Below are 17,857 nucleotides of genomic sequence, written 5' to 3' on the forward strand. Positions count from 1 at the left end.
TTGATGGTTTTCTTGTTCAAGTTTCTGATTTGGGTTCATATCTCTCATGGTTTTTTATGATTTAGATACATATGGGTCTTCATTTTGTCTTTTTTTCTGATGAAATTAGTGGGTTCTGCTATGGTGATGTGTGGGTGCAATGGGGTGGGGTGGGTGGGATTTGCAGAAAGTTAAAAAAGAAGATGGGGTATTTGAAGAGATTTGGCTTGCTTTTGACTTTTGCTTTCCCTTTTTTTTTTCGTGACTTCCCTTTTGTTGGCTTGGCTGTGCAAAGGAGTTCTCTTCTTCAGGTTTGGTTGGCTGCGTTTTTTTATCTTGGCTTTACTCCTTTTTTTTTTCTTTTTTTTCTTTTCGCTGGTTTGTCTTTTTGGTTGGCTGGAGACTTCTTTTGTTGGTTTGTCAATTCAAGGGAAAATTATCTTCCTTTTGAATCTTGTATAAACCTGAAACCAAAAGAACTTTAAGAAAAATAGAAACAATAATAATAAAATAGGGGAAATACGGTTTAAGTTTGTTTTTTTTTTTTCAATTGTGTGTTTATTATGGTTGAAACTAAATCTGTGATTGTGTTTCTTATGTAGAGATGAAGAAATCAAATGCTATGGGGCCTTTACATATTTCTTGTGATTGAGAATGGAAATGAAGACATGCTGCTTATTGTTTTTTCGTTTTTTGGTGTTTGAAAATTCTAATTTGATTTGTATTAATTAGTTGGATATTGAAGTTTATTTCTATTTGTATGCAAATGTGGGATTGTATGTTGAACTTTGTTTTACTGGAAATTTGGTTAACTTTCCATGTTTGATGTATTGGAGATTTGGATTATTTCATGAAAATGTTGATGTATGTAGCTGTATCAGTTTCTATTTAAGGATGTTTGTTAATAGGTTCTTTGTTATTGTAAGACGTTTTCTTTTATGCTTAAACCGGCCGAACCAAACTGCACCAAACCGGATATAAATGGTTTGGTTTGGTTTGGTTTTCATTTTGTTTTTAGCTCAAACCGAACCACACCGGACCGTGAAAGTTTAATTGGTTCAGCTGTGATTTGAGGGTGAAACCGGACCAAACCGGACCGTACCCACGCCTATTTATAAGTATATACTAGCCTCTCCACACGCGTTTCCGCGCTTGCGAGAGGCTTTTTTTTAAAAAAATTAAATTTATTTTAGAAGTAAAAAAGATAATGAGTAGTTGTGTTCCATAAAAATAGGATCCATTATCTGATTTTTCTTTTAATTTTAATTTTTTTTAATATGAAAAAGTATGAATTTACCATATTAGCCTCATTTAATTAATAATTTCAATTCTTAATGTTTGCATTAACCAATGACATTTTCTGGTATTTTGAATGTTTCACCATTCTCTGCCTTTTGCTTTATATATATAGATTATATATATTTATTATCTTGAATTAGTACTTTTTTTTTTCAACAAAGTAGTTATATATTGGTTTTTTCTTCCGTAATGGGGCGGGTCGAGGAACCCATTCCCCAACAAAGGTGGGGATGGGGAATCCCCGATATGAATATTGTGGGTATGAATGCGGGGATGGGGGAAAAAAGCTTAACGGGGATGGGGATGGGAATGTCATACCCACCCCCGATTCGACCCATTGTCATATATTATTTGTTCAAAACAAAAAACCTGCAATTTTTTTTTTTTTTTTTTATACAAAAGACCCCTTTCCTTTGTTTCTACATCCCTATCCTGAAAGAATGAATTGAGTTCGTATAGGCATTTTGGATGCCGCTATTGAAATTGCCCTTCTGGCTATATTTTCTGCTACTCCGCTCATTTCATAAAGTATTCTACCGGGACAGCCACTGTTTCTCTATATAAGAAAGTAAAAAGGGGTGCTATTCGTACTCAAGTCATAGAACCAACCTGATCCGATTGGTGCATTTATAAATTTTAAATTTATAAATTGAAAAAAAAAAAAAAAAAAAAAAAGCATCTCGCAGGCGCGAAAGCATGTGCAAAGAGATTAGTATCCATATAAAGAGCAAAAGTTAGAGAATGGTGAAACATTCAAAATACCAAAAAATGCCCTTGGTTAATACAAACATTAAGAATTGAAATTATTAATTAAATGAAGATAATATGGTAAATTCACACTTTTATATATTTAAAAAAATTTAAATTAAAAACAAATTCAGATAATGGGCCCTATTTTTATGGAACACAACTACCCATTATCTTTTTTTATTCTAAAATAAAATAAATAATTTAAAAAAATCAATTGGCACACGCATGTGCCAAGGGATGATGCTTCTTCAATACAACTGTCCACGTCCTCTTCTCTAGTAATCATTTTTGAGTGAGAAAGAGACTAACAGCGTTTAGCTCAACTCCATGTAGAAACTTCAATATGAATATTGTGTACAAGTACAGTTAATGCGTGAACCTCTCCATTATCGTTTCAACATAACATGTTTCTGGAGGCCAGGTATGTGTGTGTGCATAATGTAGTCTTCCCAATCAATGCATTTTGGATCAAAATTGAAAGTTTCCGATTCGACGAAACTCTCCCTTGTTATCCTTCGCAGATCCTCGGCATTGTTGTCATCAAAGCTGCATTAAATCAAAGTAATTAACTTAAATGCATTATTACTGATAAAAGTAGTTATGTTTAATTGACAGCCAAAATAATGCATACGTACATGCCCTTGAATAGCATATAGGGCTCGTATAGCTCTACCAAGCGCATCACCAATTTGAGTTTCTGATTATAGTTGACATACAGATCTTGGAAATATTCGCCAAATGCTTTGTTCACGAACTTTAAACCCTTCAAATAAGAATTAAAGTAATATATATGAATATACATATACATATATACGTATGTAATTTGTAATTACTGTTAATGGTGGAAATTACAAACCTCCAAAGGTAGCATGAAGCGAATTTGCATATACATGCGAAAAGTAGCCATAGTCTTGAAGAATTTAAGCTTGCCAACCTTGACAGGCTTTCCATCCTTGTCAATCCATGGATTTTTTGTGAAGTATCGGAAGATAAAACTGTGAATTTTAAGGAAATTGATAGGATTTCTCAAAGAGCTTCCCACATGGTAAATGATACTAGACGATTTATTTGCATTTGCCACCATTGCTACAGTTATTGAATTTACCACCATATCAACAGGAACCTGCATAATTTCAAAATCAATAGTTTGGATTGTAAAATTACATTGTGAAGTAAGCTCAAAAGAATAGTAAGTACGATATCGCGCGTTGTGACTTAAATATTTTCCGTTGTGTGCTTGTAGCTGTGAGTATTTGGAGAACCATGAAGTTTACTTGAACTTACCATATCAAATACTGACATAGGATCCACAAGCAAACATGTCACCTTTCCTTTACAATAACCAGCAATTACGCTATCAATGGTTCTGCAACAACAACAACAAAGATTGCACATACGTTGAAATTTAGTTATACCATTAAATTTGTCTGGAATCTGCACAGAGACCTATATTAGTGCACAAGATTAGCCTTTTCTTTACCCCAAAAATAAAAAAAATAAAAAAATTAGTAAACTTTTGTTTTCTTTCCCAGTCCCCAATGAAAAATTGAAAATTTTGGAAAAAATATAATTAACCACTGATCTATTTTATTAGTTCCAGTGTCTCATAATAAGCTTATAATTTTGTTAACAAACAAACTGAGTTATGAGTGTTTTCTGAGTAAAATCTAGTCAAATTTTAGAGTGCTTTGCAAGCTTCATACCTGAAACCTTGGACCCAACCTGGAAATGGCTCTTTGTAAGTACTGGTGACTACAGTAGGACGTATGATGACGACGGATAGATTATCTTTTGAGTGTCTTAGAAGTATTTCTCCCATTGCCTTTGTGAATACGTACGTGTTTGGCCATCCATACAATTTAGCCCTGAAAGAATATAAGAAATAATAATGAGAAAATTCTGTAAAGATATTAGTGAAAAGCCCCAGAGAAATTCACACTGCAAAAAAATTATTTTGGCATTCATTTTATCTAAATTCAATGAATGAATCGGTAGAGCTAGAGAACAGCAGAAAAAATTTGGTGAAAAATAAGTCCGAAACTGAGAATCGCGCTTGTGGTTTTATAGGTCACAGTTGGATGGATGCTCGAAAAAACCTTTCAATGCCAAAATCCTTCATCGTGGTTGTAATAACTTCTTCTGTCGCATTTTGTGCTTTTAGTTCATTCAGTTTCTCTTCCACCAAATTCTTCTCTTGCACTTTGAAATCAAATTTAGTGATCTCCTTTTCCATCCCATCCATGCAAGATGAGTCCTCTAGTATAAGTCCATCCCTTTCACCACATACATAAGCTGAAAAGCAATCAACATATCAGTGAAGCAAATCAAAGGAAATTGAGAACAGGAAAAAACATTCTGAGATGATAAATAAAGATGAAACTTAGAAAAGAAAAAAAAAAAAAAAAAACATGCTGTGGACGCTGTAATAGTACATAACTCTTCTCCTCTCCTTTTTTGACATGAAATTTGAGCATATAAAGTTTAGGATATGGAACGGCTATATATATATATATATAGTATATGGTAGCCTTGTAGGCTATGGGAAACCAATTAAGAGAAGAAAAACAAACACTAACCAGTTGACACGTGGAGCAGCATCTCTAGCTTTAGACATTTCTTTGCAAAGCTGAGTACGTGTTGAACTCCAAATGTATTGACACTCAGTGCAATATCATATCTGCAAACCAAATTTATGGTAAATTGTAATTACACGTTTCTTTTGAGTAGTTTTAGTATTTATATGCATATATTATATAACAGCTATATACCTTTCATCAAAATTTGTGGTTCCTGCAGAGTTAAGTATGATTTCAATGTCAGTGCACATTTCTTCTCTCAACTTGAACTCTTTCACTCCTAGGTCATCAAAAGTTACGTCTCCTGGCACAGCCACAACTTTTTTTGCTATGAAAGAATCAAACTCCGCACCCCATTTCTCTCTAAGAACGCTAAACAACTCCTTCCCTATTATCTTAATATATATAAAAATAAGTAAACATTAATAAAATGTACGTCATTACAAGATACATTAAAATTATTTGGCTATTATGAAATACGTATTTATATATAAACCTGATTATGCATGCGATCTGTGGCTGACTTGGTGTCCGAAGCTCTTAAAAGAAGATAAAGCTTTTTCACATCTGGTTGAACCCTTAGTATTTTCTCCACAAATACTGCATGTGCATTTGTAAATTAAGTTACTATGTGAGAGAGAGAGAGAGAGAGAGAGAGAGAGAGAGAGAGAGATGGAATTAATGTACCCATTCCAAGGAAGCCAGTGGCTCCGGTTACTAAGATGGTCTTGTTCTGCAAATATCCTAGTATACTCTTCAACTCCATTGTGAAAATCTGAAGGACAGGTTGAGTAATATCAGAGTGCATATATATATATATATATATATATATATATATAGAAAGGTTGTACTTTTTCTTTTCGTTTTTTAATTTTTTTTTTCTTTAGAATGACTTTAACCTACATGCATGAGCCATGTGGTTGGGTTTCTGTTTGTTGTTCACCGTCCCTATAATTTAGTAGATTCATGCAGGTGAGCTAGCCGTAAGGTATGCCTTAAACATGAGAGAAAATGAGGGGAGCATACATTATTCATCCAACATATCTTCTGGGATATGCACTATTGCTAAGAACACATTGAATACGTACACAGTGGGTAGATAGTAGATGGAGCAGACTGATGTAGACATAAGGTTTCTCTTCACATGGGTGGGAGATAGGCATTATTAATGGGCAAAAACTAATTTTGCTTCCTCTAGTTTGTTATATTTTTCCCTTTCGACTATGTTGTTTTAATTTTGGCAATTTGACTCTTGTAATTTGATGTCCTCTAAAATCAAGGATCTGTCCAAATTTTCATCCAATTCGGTTATTAGGTAAGCACATGTCACTGACATGGAGGTGTATATTTTGGATGGCATTGGAAAGAATTTGATAGAATTTGTAAAGTGTCCTTAAATTGCAAGGAATTTGAAACTACATAAAATTAACATAATTGAAACTACGGAGACCAAAGTGATAAAACAGACAAACTACAGAGACGAATAATGACATTTTGCTTTATATTAACCACAAAGAAGTCTCACCAAAGAAACAACAGGTGCAAAAGGGGTTATAATTCAAATGGTGAATAACATTTTATGTATAAACAAAAGTTTTGTTTCTTTTTTTAGCAGAATTTTTTTTGCTTTTTAAACATAGTTATGGAGGTGGTTGATTGGCTATCATTTTGGGAGCGGCTGGTGTAGATTGGACCAGTGTTTCCTTCGTCCGCTAACCTAGTGCATCGTAAAAGGTGAAAACTATTATTCTTTAAAGACAAATCACAATCTAACATGCATCTATAAAATTTTATTTTGTATAATTTTGATGTGTTTTTCTTAATAAACAAATAACAATTTGACATATATGCATAAAATTTTCTTTTTAAAACATTAATAATAAATTTTTTTCATATATGTTAAACCGTGATTTATCTAGGGAGTGAGTGAGATGTCTAACAATGAATACTTTTTTCTTTTCTTTTTTTCAGCACAGCTGCCCATTGTCTTAAATATCACTGTTGGGTTCAAACATAAGATCACTGTTCTGCAGATTATGGACCCGTTATATTTATAAAATAAATGCATTCGATGCTATGTCAACAACAAAACGTACCCAATAATATCACTGCCATTAATATATCAACAACAAAATGTACCCGATAATATCACTGCATGTTAACGGCAAAATGTACCATGCATTATCAATAATAGTGCTATCCGCGGTGCTGACACTTTGTGAGAGCTTGTTACAGCTATCAGGCAATTTATGTCCTACACCAAGAACAAAAACCCTAACTTTGACCATTGGACATGAACGCATTCATGTGCGTACCACTAAGAGCAAGTCCAGCAGCTAAGGCTGAACTCGGGCTGGGGGGTTTTGGGAGAAAAATGGGCTCCAGCAGCTAAGGCTGGCCCGAGTTTCATGTGGGGGCCACGAAGAAGGGCTGGCCCGAGGGCAGGTTCAGCTCCAGATCCAAAACTAGGGGGCTGACGTCAGTGATGACGTCAGCAACAAAAAAAATTTAAAAAAATTCAGATTTTTAAAAAATAAATACTTAGTCATATTTTTCACTTCCCACACCAAAAATCTTTTAAAATAATATTGTCTAAATTAATTGTTTAGGTAAACAAATATGTGAAAAAAACAAAAAAATGAATAGTATTTGCCCAAAATTAGGGCAACTGGTGGAAACCAACATTGCTTTTTGCAAGGGCAGCCACTATTCACGTGAATAGTGGCTGCCCTAGCCCCCTTCCTTGCCATGGCTAAAGGCAACTGGTGGAATTGCTCTAAACACACAGCGACCTTAAAATTGAATGAAACCCATATCTCAGTTGAGCTGAATCTTACCACTTAACACACAGCTGCCGACAACTTCAATTCTTCTCGCAGGGTTAAAAATGACAAGATAGAAGAAGGGTTAACCTTGAACAAATAGAACTTCATTCAATTAACCAAAGAAAAAATCTTTTATTCAGCAAACCAAAGAAAAAGTATTTATTCAACAAATAGTGAGGGCAGGAAATATGAATCCGCTTTGTTGCAATTTCTCACTCAAATCACACCCTGGCCCTAACATTCGTAACAATCAAGTCCACTATCAATAATGCGCCAAAATCTACAAAACTTCGTAGGGAACAAAGCTTGCAGTATGTTGGTGATACAGTATAACATCAGAGACACTACCCCTACAAGGGAAAACTGGGCCGAAAACTTGAGTATTACAGCGAGGGGTCGTTGTCATAACTCATAACAGGCCATCTTGCTTGTCCATGACTCATATTACTCAGACACAACCATTTCCATAAGTTATGATCTCCACAAGCAGCACGGAAATAGACTCATGCAAACAGTACTAGGCAGAAGAAAGATTTAGCTGGGAAGGAGATGGGGACCTCTCTTTTCTTTTACCTGTCACAACTGTGGTTTTCTCATTGTGACTGGCAACTAACTCTGCCGTACATGAGTTTAGTGATTCAAGGTTCCTGCAGACACCGCCATTTTGAGATGTTTCCAAATTATGTGAGACTTCACCAGAAGCTTTAGAAACACTTGGCCGGGTAATGCAGAGCCAGGTTCTTGCAGGCTCCTGACAGCTGTCATCTGCTACAGGCACATGCCAGGATCCAATTTCTGATTCCTGAAAAAGATTGGCACCTCAATACTCTATAGTATAAAGTAAAAGGGATCAGCTTCACACGAACACTAAACACCACTAAGAATTTATGCACTTATAGGCCTCACTCTGCCTTTGAACATTTAAAACAATCCCGAACTCGTGAAGATTATCATTTTATTACACAACTAATTTTTATTTAAAGAACATTTGAATGAAACATTAAGCACTCAAAACAGCTCAGATAAAAAGGCAAACTAATACAGAATTTTACAATTCAGGCGACATTTTAGAGGGAACTTAGGGATCATAGACATCTATAACAAAGTTCACGCCCGGCATAAGTTCACTTAAACCAAGGGGCCATTTTATTAAAGCATTATCTGTAATTGATAACTATATTCCTATTATCTAACTGATGCTCAATAGAAGACTAAACGAACTTTACCAAAAGAACTATTTCCTTCCCGCTTGAGCACAAAGACATGGTTGTCGTCACAACTTTCACATTAGCATGACAGAAAGATTATGATCACAGAAATAGACACCTAGAAGCATTATATCCAACGCAAGATAAACTCTATAAATGTATTCCAAGCAACATGCATATGAATCACCCAAGTTTTCATAACATTCTTTAGATTTTAGGTTTACCCATACAAGTGTTTCTCCAAAATATCTTGAATGATTTATCTTGTACAATCTGACAAGAACTTATCTATTTCGTAAGTAATATATTTCTATATTCAACATTTTCTGTTTTTTGTCCCCACATTAATTTCCTATTTGCACCCTCAAATTCCACACCTAGCAAAGGGGCCCCAGCATGGCCAGGGCCACTGTCCTTTTTCCTCCCTTCATTTTTTATTTTGAAGAAGAAGAACAGTGCTCTATACCATACTAGATAAACCAGAATATATAGAAATGGAAGAAAGTCACAGTTAGAACATGCCATCAGAATGAACCAATATGAAATATTAAAATAGTACCTGGATGACTGAAGAATATAGGGGCGGCATCTGAAGTTTCAGATTGCCTTTGACAAAAGTATATCGAACCTGTACAACAGGATGCATGAGAACTTATAGCATAAAAGATAGGTGTGCATGGATCAATTTCACATTTGAAGCAACCACAGACCACTCAATCAGGTTTCAAAAAAAATTAAAAAGATTAAAATCAATAGAAACCATCCAACGTATCACAAAACCAATTTGCAGAGACATCTGGTGGTATTGATTTTGTTGATTTTATGGTGGAATGGAATTTTTCTTTTTAATATAAGGAGTGATTCTTTTCTACAAAAAGTTTAATACAAGTTTCATTATTTTCCATTGACAATAAATATCCAATGCAATAACAAGGATTTTCCCTTGTTATCATCCTTTGAGATTGAACAAAAATATGGTAATGTAGAATATGGGGAGCACAAAAACTCTGGCTAGAGACGGAAATAAACAGGAAAAAACATCTCTGCATGTTTTCTAGAGAGGAAGAGTTGCAGGCAAAAAGATAGTCAGAGGTAACAGAAAAACTTGAATGAGAAAACTATTTGAAGTTGCTTTAGTTTTTGGTTTTTACTTTAGGTGCCATTCCATATACATTTTGTCACACCATCCCTCCCCTTACCTCCTCCCTTCTTTGTCCGAGCATTTCCTCTCTATCTTTTACTAAAAAATCAAAACTGAAATCCAAAAAACAACAAAAAGTTCAATTTCTGAGAGGCCGCCTTTACACTTACTTAGACCTTGAGCCTCACCTTATTATCTCTAAACCAAACTCTTCAGGCATGCACCACTATTAAATAAACTCCATTCAATTTTCTATCGAGTGATTTGACTCATCAACAGGGTCCATCCACACAGCCTGTTTATACTTTGTGTTAGCATGTCATGTGATTTTAGGATTCGTCTAATGCACCAGTTAACGCTAACTCACTAATTTAGTGTTTCATGTCAATACAACAGAAGCAATCGACAAGTTTGACAATTTGGATTAGAACTGCAACTGGAAAATCTTCCTTCTGCTGAAATGAACTGACAGCCACTGTTTCTCTATATAAGAAAGTAAAAAGGGGTGCTATTCGTACTAGCTTACTCAAGTCATAGAATCAACCTGATCCGATTGATTTGGATCTCAAGCCTCTGAATTTACAAATGGTGCATTTATGTGCATTTGGGTTAATCTAAACCATTACAACAATCCAATGGTTAGAGTTGTTGCCACATGAGCTACCTTGATTACCTTCAGTGTTGGAAATAAAAATGCATTAAAATCAAGGAAGCTCATGTGGCAATAAGTCTAACCATTTGACTGTTGTAATGGTTTAGATTAAACCAAATGCACATAAATGCACCATTCGTAAATGCCGAGGCTCAGAATCCAATTGGTTCGAATGGGTAAGGAAGGTTAGACATTCCTAAGACTTCTGAATGAATACAAGTGCCAGCACTGAAAATGAAAAAGCTCAAACTATGAAGTCATGATAGAGATGGACATACAGTTTTTGATAGAACCAAAAAAAAAAAAAATAGAACTAAAAAGATGACAGCAATACAAAGAGTTTCATATCATCATGCAAAACCACATGAACTCATCCATATTAGGAAATAACTATTTTCTAGGTTTTAAAATGTAATTAAAAAGAGGATAGCATCTATACTGATACGTTGGATGAGAGTGTGAAAGAGCAGAATGAAATAAAACTACGAAAAAACCAATAAATAAGTTTAGAACATATGAAATAATATGTTCAATGAGGTCGTCCAAGAACACATACTTGGTGTCTGTCTTTCCACTTAAGAAAGAAGCTGCTTCCTAGGAGTTCAAAAATGTGATCTCGCATTTCATCATTTGTAACGAGCAAGCACTTGAGCTTCACGGCAGCATAGAGCCAATACCTGAGTCATATCAAAGAATTAATTTGTGTATTCCAAGCATAACAGTAGTGATGTTAAAGTGATGAACACACGGGCCACTGGAGGGAGAAATGGTACTTCATAAATACATGTTTTTTTTCTCAAAATATTCCATGTACATGTTTCTTTCTTGTTTTTTTAAGAGAGCACTTAAACGGGGAATGTTGTTGGTGTTGCTGTTTTGAGCAACCAAAGTCTGGAGAGAGAGAGAGAGAGAGAGAGAGAGAGAGAGAGAAACTTTCAACCAAAAGCTTGCACAATCAGTGGAGCTGATATAGTTCATCAACATAAATGTAGGAAACAAGTAATAACATTTGGTAAGAAATGGATCGGAGGCTCATACCAATCGTCGTTGGAACCACTTGGTGTGGCATAAAGAATGCCTTTATCCATCCACTCCTCAATCAGTTTTCTGTGGGAAGGATTTTCCACAAGTCCCCGGAAACGTCTATTATGCATGACAACAAGTGGCCATTTCTCTCCACTCTTATTATACAGTTCTTTCACAACAGCGTCAAGCTGCTCTATATAGAACAGAAATATAAGTCATGATTAAACGTGACTAAAGGGCCTATCAAATAAAAGTAGAAATTGACAAAATAAGAGAGCAACAATCATCTTCAGATGTACAACCTGAGAAAGACTGAATCCACCATCTGCAAAATTCTGCTGGTAGAGCCCAATATTAGCTCCATCCACTATAGCTTCATACTCAGCATGTTTGTCCAGCCAATCCTTTATTAAGACATCAGGGAAAATAAGAATTACAATATGTTTGCAAAGTAACGTTGATCCAAATATAATCAAATTGAACACATAAAACATTGGATTTGCTACTTTAATCTTCTTCATAGCCTCAACAACTCTAAATCGCCTCATTAATTCTGATTTCTGTCATTTCAAGGCAAAACAAATGTGCAAGACTAAATGCCAATGCAATCAAAAATTAAAGAAACACCGCCACAGATTATGCAGCAGCATCTTGATTGGCAATCAGGCCCACATTAAAGTTTATAACCAGACTAAGAAAAAATTGAAAACTCAGCCCAATTGATCTGGTGGGACCATGGTACAGCAGGCCCAAGCTGGGAGTTCAAATAATACCCAGCCCACAGGAATGAATAAATGCTTCAGAGAGTTTCAAGAAAAGGAGTCACATAAGTCTAGAGGTCTAGAAGCTTCAAATAATTATAAACTTTGCTGTACCTAGGAAAGGGTCATCCTTGGGAGCTTAGGAAGTTAGTTGGGGCAATAAAAGAGGTCTAATTAATGTTATGACTTTGAGTAATGTGTGGAAGGCTACTAGTCATCGTTACACCTGATGTGAGTCTGTCATTTTGGGGTAATGAAAAGTACTACGAAAATCACATAAACCCTGTTATACATTTACAAGTATAGTAAATCTATGAATCTACCACTAAATGACAACCTAACAAACAGGAAAGCATCCCAGTTCCTGCATGTTTTTTTATTAAAATCCCAACTTATCTATCAGAAACAAGAATGTCCTTATACATTGAGGGGAACCAGCATCAAAATATAACATGTTCATACATATCTGCTGAAATCTTGAACTCTGCTCTCAATTCCTCAAATTTGAAACCATGAAATCCACTATCCCGTCTCCAGCAACCCAAACAAAAACAGAACATCCGCATTATAAATCTAAAAACAAATGCGATACTATAGTCTCTGTCCATTACATAAATTCAAATTGGCAAAACAAAAACATGGCAAATTTGACTAATCAAAATATTTGGCTCACCTGGAACTCACTGAAATTTGACTTAACCTCCCGTTCCATTGCCAAAGCAGCAACCGACTCCGCAAACCTCTGGGTCTCCCCACAATCAATGTCAACACAAACCAAACGCTCACCACAAGAGCAACACTGGCTGCTGCTCATATCCGCATTGGCTCTCCGCACATCCCAAACCCCCTTCCCAATCCATCCCTGCCCATGCCACCCTCCTCCATTCCTCAAAACCGCCTCTTTCACCCCACCCGAATCCCAATTCGCTTCACCCAGCTCACAAGCCACTCCACCCAAAAACCAATCCTCAATGATCTTAGCCGTTGATTCCCCAACACACCTCACTACATTCCTCAACTTATGCAAATAACCATAAACCCTTTCCCCATTCCCCGTCTCCGCACTCACCTTCAGCAACGCCGCAATCTCCGGCTCCTCCAAGCTCACCCCCACCATACCCATATGCTCCTCCACCTCATACGCCTTCTCCGCCTCCAATTTCTCACAAAAGCAAAACAGCGCGGGGTCGCACGTGCGCAACCTCGGCAACACATTATACTTATCCATACCCTTCACCAGGCCAAATGCGTAATCGCCGTCCCCTTTGGCGGCGGCGAGCCGGGCCACGGCGGTGATCGTGGCCTCGTTCGGAAGGGTTCCGATAGATAACATTTGGTCGAAGACGCGGAAGCCATTGTCCAAAGCCAATTGCTTCAGAGAGGGGTCGCTGACGGAGTTTGAGCAGAGGTAGAGGAGAGTGTTGAAGTGGTGGTGGTTGAAGTGAGTCTTTTGGGAGACGGCGGATTCGTATAGCGAGATTGCGCTGGGCAAGTCTTTGTGCTTCGAGCAGAGAGTGAGGGAGGAGTGGAATTGGTTTTCTGGAGTTTGCTTCTTCTTGATATTCTTTGGGGTCCCCATGGGAGTGTGTAGCTGTGTTCCGCCGATACGTTAGTCTTGAGGGGTATGCTCGTATCGCATACGGCGATACGCGTGCGATACGTATCCGATACCGCTATGTATCGTCCGAAAGTTTGACCGTCCGATACGTCTCCGATATACGGTCCCGATACGGCGCTGCTGCGAGAAGTCGGTGGGGCAGGAAGATGAAGAAGCGTCGTCGTCTGTGAGGCTCTGCTGCGCGAGGAAGACGAAGAAGCGGCGCTGCTGCGCGAGGAAGAAGAAGAGAGCGCGTATTTGTTTGTTTTAGGTTTTCTCTGAGACGACGTCGTCTCATTGTTGGGCTTTCAATTTCACTTAAGTTGGAACGCACGTTTTAAGGAATAAAACCTTTTCTTTCTTTTTTCTTTTTTGAGAGAGCAAACCCATTTTTTAAGGGGCAAAAAAAAAATTTGGGGCAAACTATGCTGTACATTTTTTTAGAAGCAAAACCTTTATTTTTTTTTTTATAATTATTTTTTTTTTGGTCTGAACCATGAGGTGGTCCTGGATGGGCCCTAACTATGGGTGGCACCTTTAAGCCTTAACCACAACCCAGACTAATCCCCACTCACACCGGGTCGGCCCGTAAGGGGTAAAGTGTTGGCCAAAGTGGTGACTCCGTACGAGAGCAGGGATCGAACCCCTGACCACTCTTAAGGAATGAGAGTGCCGAACTACTCACACCAACCACCTTGGTTAACCTTTATTTTTTATTTCAAAACATGCAGACTTACACACAATCAACTCTAACCCTTTTTTTTCTTTGTAGCTAGCTGCTGTTAGTATTGGGTTATATGTATTTGATTCCTTTTTTTGTTATCAAAATGCATTTGATTCACAGGATGGATGATTGTATTGAAATGTATATGTTATCAAAATGCATTTAATTTGGTCACTTGTATTTTTTGGTTTTTAGTTTTAGTTTTTTTTTTTAAAGACATTTCCTATTGAGATGGGCGATAGCATTCTAAACTCACACACTAGTAGGTCCTTTGCATAGGTTTTTAGTTTTATGTTTTGAACTGAATGGATGACTATAACATGATGCATGCAATATTAGTTTTTATTATTTATATTATTTTTTAAATGTGTATTATTTTAATGACCATAACTGTATCGGCGTACCCGTAACTGTATCCATGCTACATATGTGTAGGGTTTTGGGAAGAGAAAACCTGCAGTTTCTGGTTTTGAATGTTTAAATAAGTATGGGCCAGGCTTAAATTTAACATATGCAACAAATGCATATCCAAGGCATATTCAACAAATGCACTCTTTTGGTGCATATTCAAAAGAGGCAATTCGTATAATATATACTAGGCTCTTTGTACGCACTTCCGCACGTGCAAGATACCTTTTTTAATCACGCATGCTGCATGCAACTTACAAATTTATTTTTATTTTTTATTTTTGCAATTATATTTTGCTAGATGCCCGTAAATGTTTTCCTTTTGTCGCCTATATTTTTCGAAATATCCGCCTCAATAGTTTATGCACAATAAAAGAAAGAAAAAAATAGTTGAGACGGACATCTAGAAAAATACGGGTGATAAAATAAAAACATTAAAGACGAGCATCTAGCAAAATATAATTGCAAAAAATAAAAAAATAAACTTTGTAAGTTGCGCATAGCCCGCTTGATTAAAAAGGCCTCTCGCATGTGTGGAAGCACGTGCAAAGAGGCTAGTCTAATTAATGTTCGGGTATGAGCTAAGGCAATTCATATTCAAAAGCATGATGAAAATGCATAAATGGAAACATTGTAGACGATGATGAAAACAATTTTAGGTCTAGAGAGGCTTTAACAATGTCTTCTCTAAACTTTATATTATGTTCCAAGTTTAGTTGTGATAAAACTATTATGTTTCCTTTTAAAGGTTTTAAGAGGTCTTTACAACATGTTCTCTAGGCTCTCTTATGTTCTGCTCATCTACTGCACATTGTATGTTATTACTGTTGTGTATAAGCCAACATATTTTGAGTACTCAAATTAATTGTTAGTATTTCTTTAAGTTACAAAAATTGATGAACAATAAATAAATAAAAACATGTATTGATTTTAATTTAACTATGGAATGTTATGTCATACAGGGAACTATGCATTAATTTTCTTTTGGACATATGAAGACATCATTCTTTCACAATAAATAGTGTTGTTTGTATTGTCAATTGAATTCAACAATTTGATTTACAACTATTAGAGATTACAAAATTCCAATGCCCCTTGTGTATGCTATGAATCTATGATTCATTTTAAGACAGAGCTAACGGCAGTGGAAGATAGGAGTGCTTCCGACATTGGAAGAGACAGATAAATAGATCATAAGGGCCTCTCCATACTCCGGTTTAGATAGGAGTGCTTCCTTACTCATGTAGTTCTTAAGCTCATTAAAGTCTTTGTCGCATTTGGGAGTCCAGACGATGTTGTGCTTGTTACCATTGAAGAATGGGGCACACCGATCGATAGCCTTAGAAATGAATTTGGTAAGAGCGGCAACACGTCCGGTAAGGCTCTTGATGTCCTTCACTATTTTCGGCACCTTCATATCCAGGATGGATTGGATTTACTCAGGGTTGGCTTCAATGACGTATGTGTGTGCCTGATCTGCAGTACAGGCCCATATCGTTGATGAAGGATGTGTGCGACTGATCTGTCGAATGCATGAAGATCTTATTGTAGCCGAAGTAAGCATCCACGAAGTTGAGTAACTCTTGGCCTGCCATAGCGTCCACAAGCTAATCAATCTATGGCAAGGGAAAGTTATATCTCGAGCAAGCACAATTAAGGTCGGTGTAATCTACACACATGCGCCAATCGGCTCTTAGCTTCCGTACAAGAATTACATTGGCCAACTAGGATGGGTAATCAACCTCTCTAATGAAGCCAATACCATGGAGCTTCTTTACTTCGGTTTTCATGGCTTCATATCATTTAGGATCATAAGCTCATCGCTTTTGTCGAACGAGTCGTATAACAGGTTCAATGCTAAGCCGATAAGAGATGACTTCATGGGATATACCAAACATGTCACTATAGGACCAGACAAATACTTCAGCATTATGTTGCATGAAGGCAATGAGATTAGTGTGGAGCTTGTTTTCCAGCCAAAGGATAGCAATTGCGAGCGCTGAGTTGGTTACCCCTTACTGTTTTTGTCTCATAGAGTACGTCATCATCAACTTGTGTATGGAGATGAAGATGCACATCTGTGCCAAGACTGTGCGCCCTAAGATTACATTGTAAGCGATAGAACAGTCAACGATGGCGATAGGCAAATTGATGATGTACCAATGGTGATAGGCAAGTTGATGTTGTCGATGGGTTGGACAACATCGCCAGAGAAGCTAATTAAAAGTGTAATGTGCCGATTAATCAAGTGATAATCCACTTGGAGGGTATTGAAAGCTTCAGCGAAATGAAACCAACTTTATTTGAACACACATGAAATGAACAATTGGAATCTAAAATCCAAAATAAGGTAGAACTCTTACCCGAAGAACTGTCCATGACTTCACCGTTACACTCATATATAACCGTCAAAAGTTCATCACTAGTGTCACCAGTAGACACGTTGGATGCGCTTGAAGTTTCAGCATTCTTCAAATTGTTCCGCTTCTCCTTCCATATCGTACAATTCTATTTCCAATGGTCTTTGGATCTACACTTAAAGCAACCATCATTGTCCTTGGATTTAGAATTCTCACCACAGTCTTTCTTGCCATCACGCTTGTTTAAGAGACCCTTATCTCCGGTCTTTGGAACTAGACCTTTACCTGGAGAGTTCTCTCCAGATGTTGAGACATCCGGTGGTGGGAGATAATGTCTTCACCTGGAACTAGACCTTCAACTGAAGAGTACTTTTGCCGAACATAAGCGTTGTTTGAAAGTGTCTATATGATGAAGGTAAAGATGTTAACAACATAACTTCCATCCTCTGCAAGTGCGAAATGCACCTATTGAAGGTGCAAAGATGCCACATAAGATTTCCTCGCTCATCCATCCGAGGATTTAGAAGTTCCTCTTTCAGGAAGAGTTTGTT

General features: G+C 36.9%; 2 protein-coding genes across 3 annotated transcripts; both read right to left on the reverse strand.

Annotated features, from left to right (window-relative positions):
• Positions 1-2,117: 2,117 nt before the first annotated feature.
• On the reverse strand, positions 2,118-5,574 carry LOC110763292 (fatty acyl-CoA reductase 3-like). Of its 2 annotated transcripts, none has more exons than XM_088254909.1 (11): positions 5,508-5,574; positions 5,292-5,379; positions 5,101-5,204; positions 4,797-4,999; positions 4,605-4,705; positions 4,125-4,320; positions 3,732-3,893; positions 3,313-3,394; positions 2,885-3,151; positions 2,664-2,782; positions 2,118-2,574 (listed from the first exon to the last, which is right to left on the reverse strand). In XM_088254909.1, exons 1-11 carry the CDS (start codon positions 5,511-5,513, stop codon positions 2,415-2,417), a joined length of 1,488 nt encoding a protein of 495 aa, XP_088111035.1. In that variant the 5' UTR covers positions 5,514-5,574; the 3' UTR covers positions 2,118-2,414. The 2 variants fall into 2 exon arrangements, with proteins under 2 accessions (XP_088111035.1, XP_088111034.1); XM_088254908.1 differs by having other exon boundaries at positions 2,120-2,574; positions 2,664-2,791; positions 5,508-5,571.
• A 1,958-nt stretch (positions 5,575-7,532) lies between these two features.
• On the reverse strand, positions 7,533-14,084 carry LOC148293983 (proteinaceous RNase P 2-like). The gene is made up of 6 exons (XM_088254907.1): positions 12,891-14,084; positions 11,759-11,860; positions 11,469-11,644; positions 10,987-11,107; positions 9,197-9,265; positions 7,533-8,231 (listed from the first exon to the last, which is right to left on the reverse strand). Exons 1-6 carry the CDS (start codon positions 13,794-13,796, stop codon positions 7,947-7,949), a joined length of 1,659 nt encoding a protein of 552 aa, XP_088111033.1. The 5' UTR covers positions 13,797-14,084; the 3' UTR covers positions 7,533-7,946.
• Positions 14,085-17,857: the final 3,773 nt, after the last annotated feature.

This window comes from Prunus avium, chromosome 6, assembly GCF_965620075.1.
Source record: "Prunus avium chromosome 6, drPruAviu1.hap1.1, whole genome shotgun sequence".
Lineage (NCBI taxonomy): Eukaryota > Viridiplantae > Streptophyta > Magnoliopsida > Rosales > Rosaceae > Prunus > Prunus avium.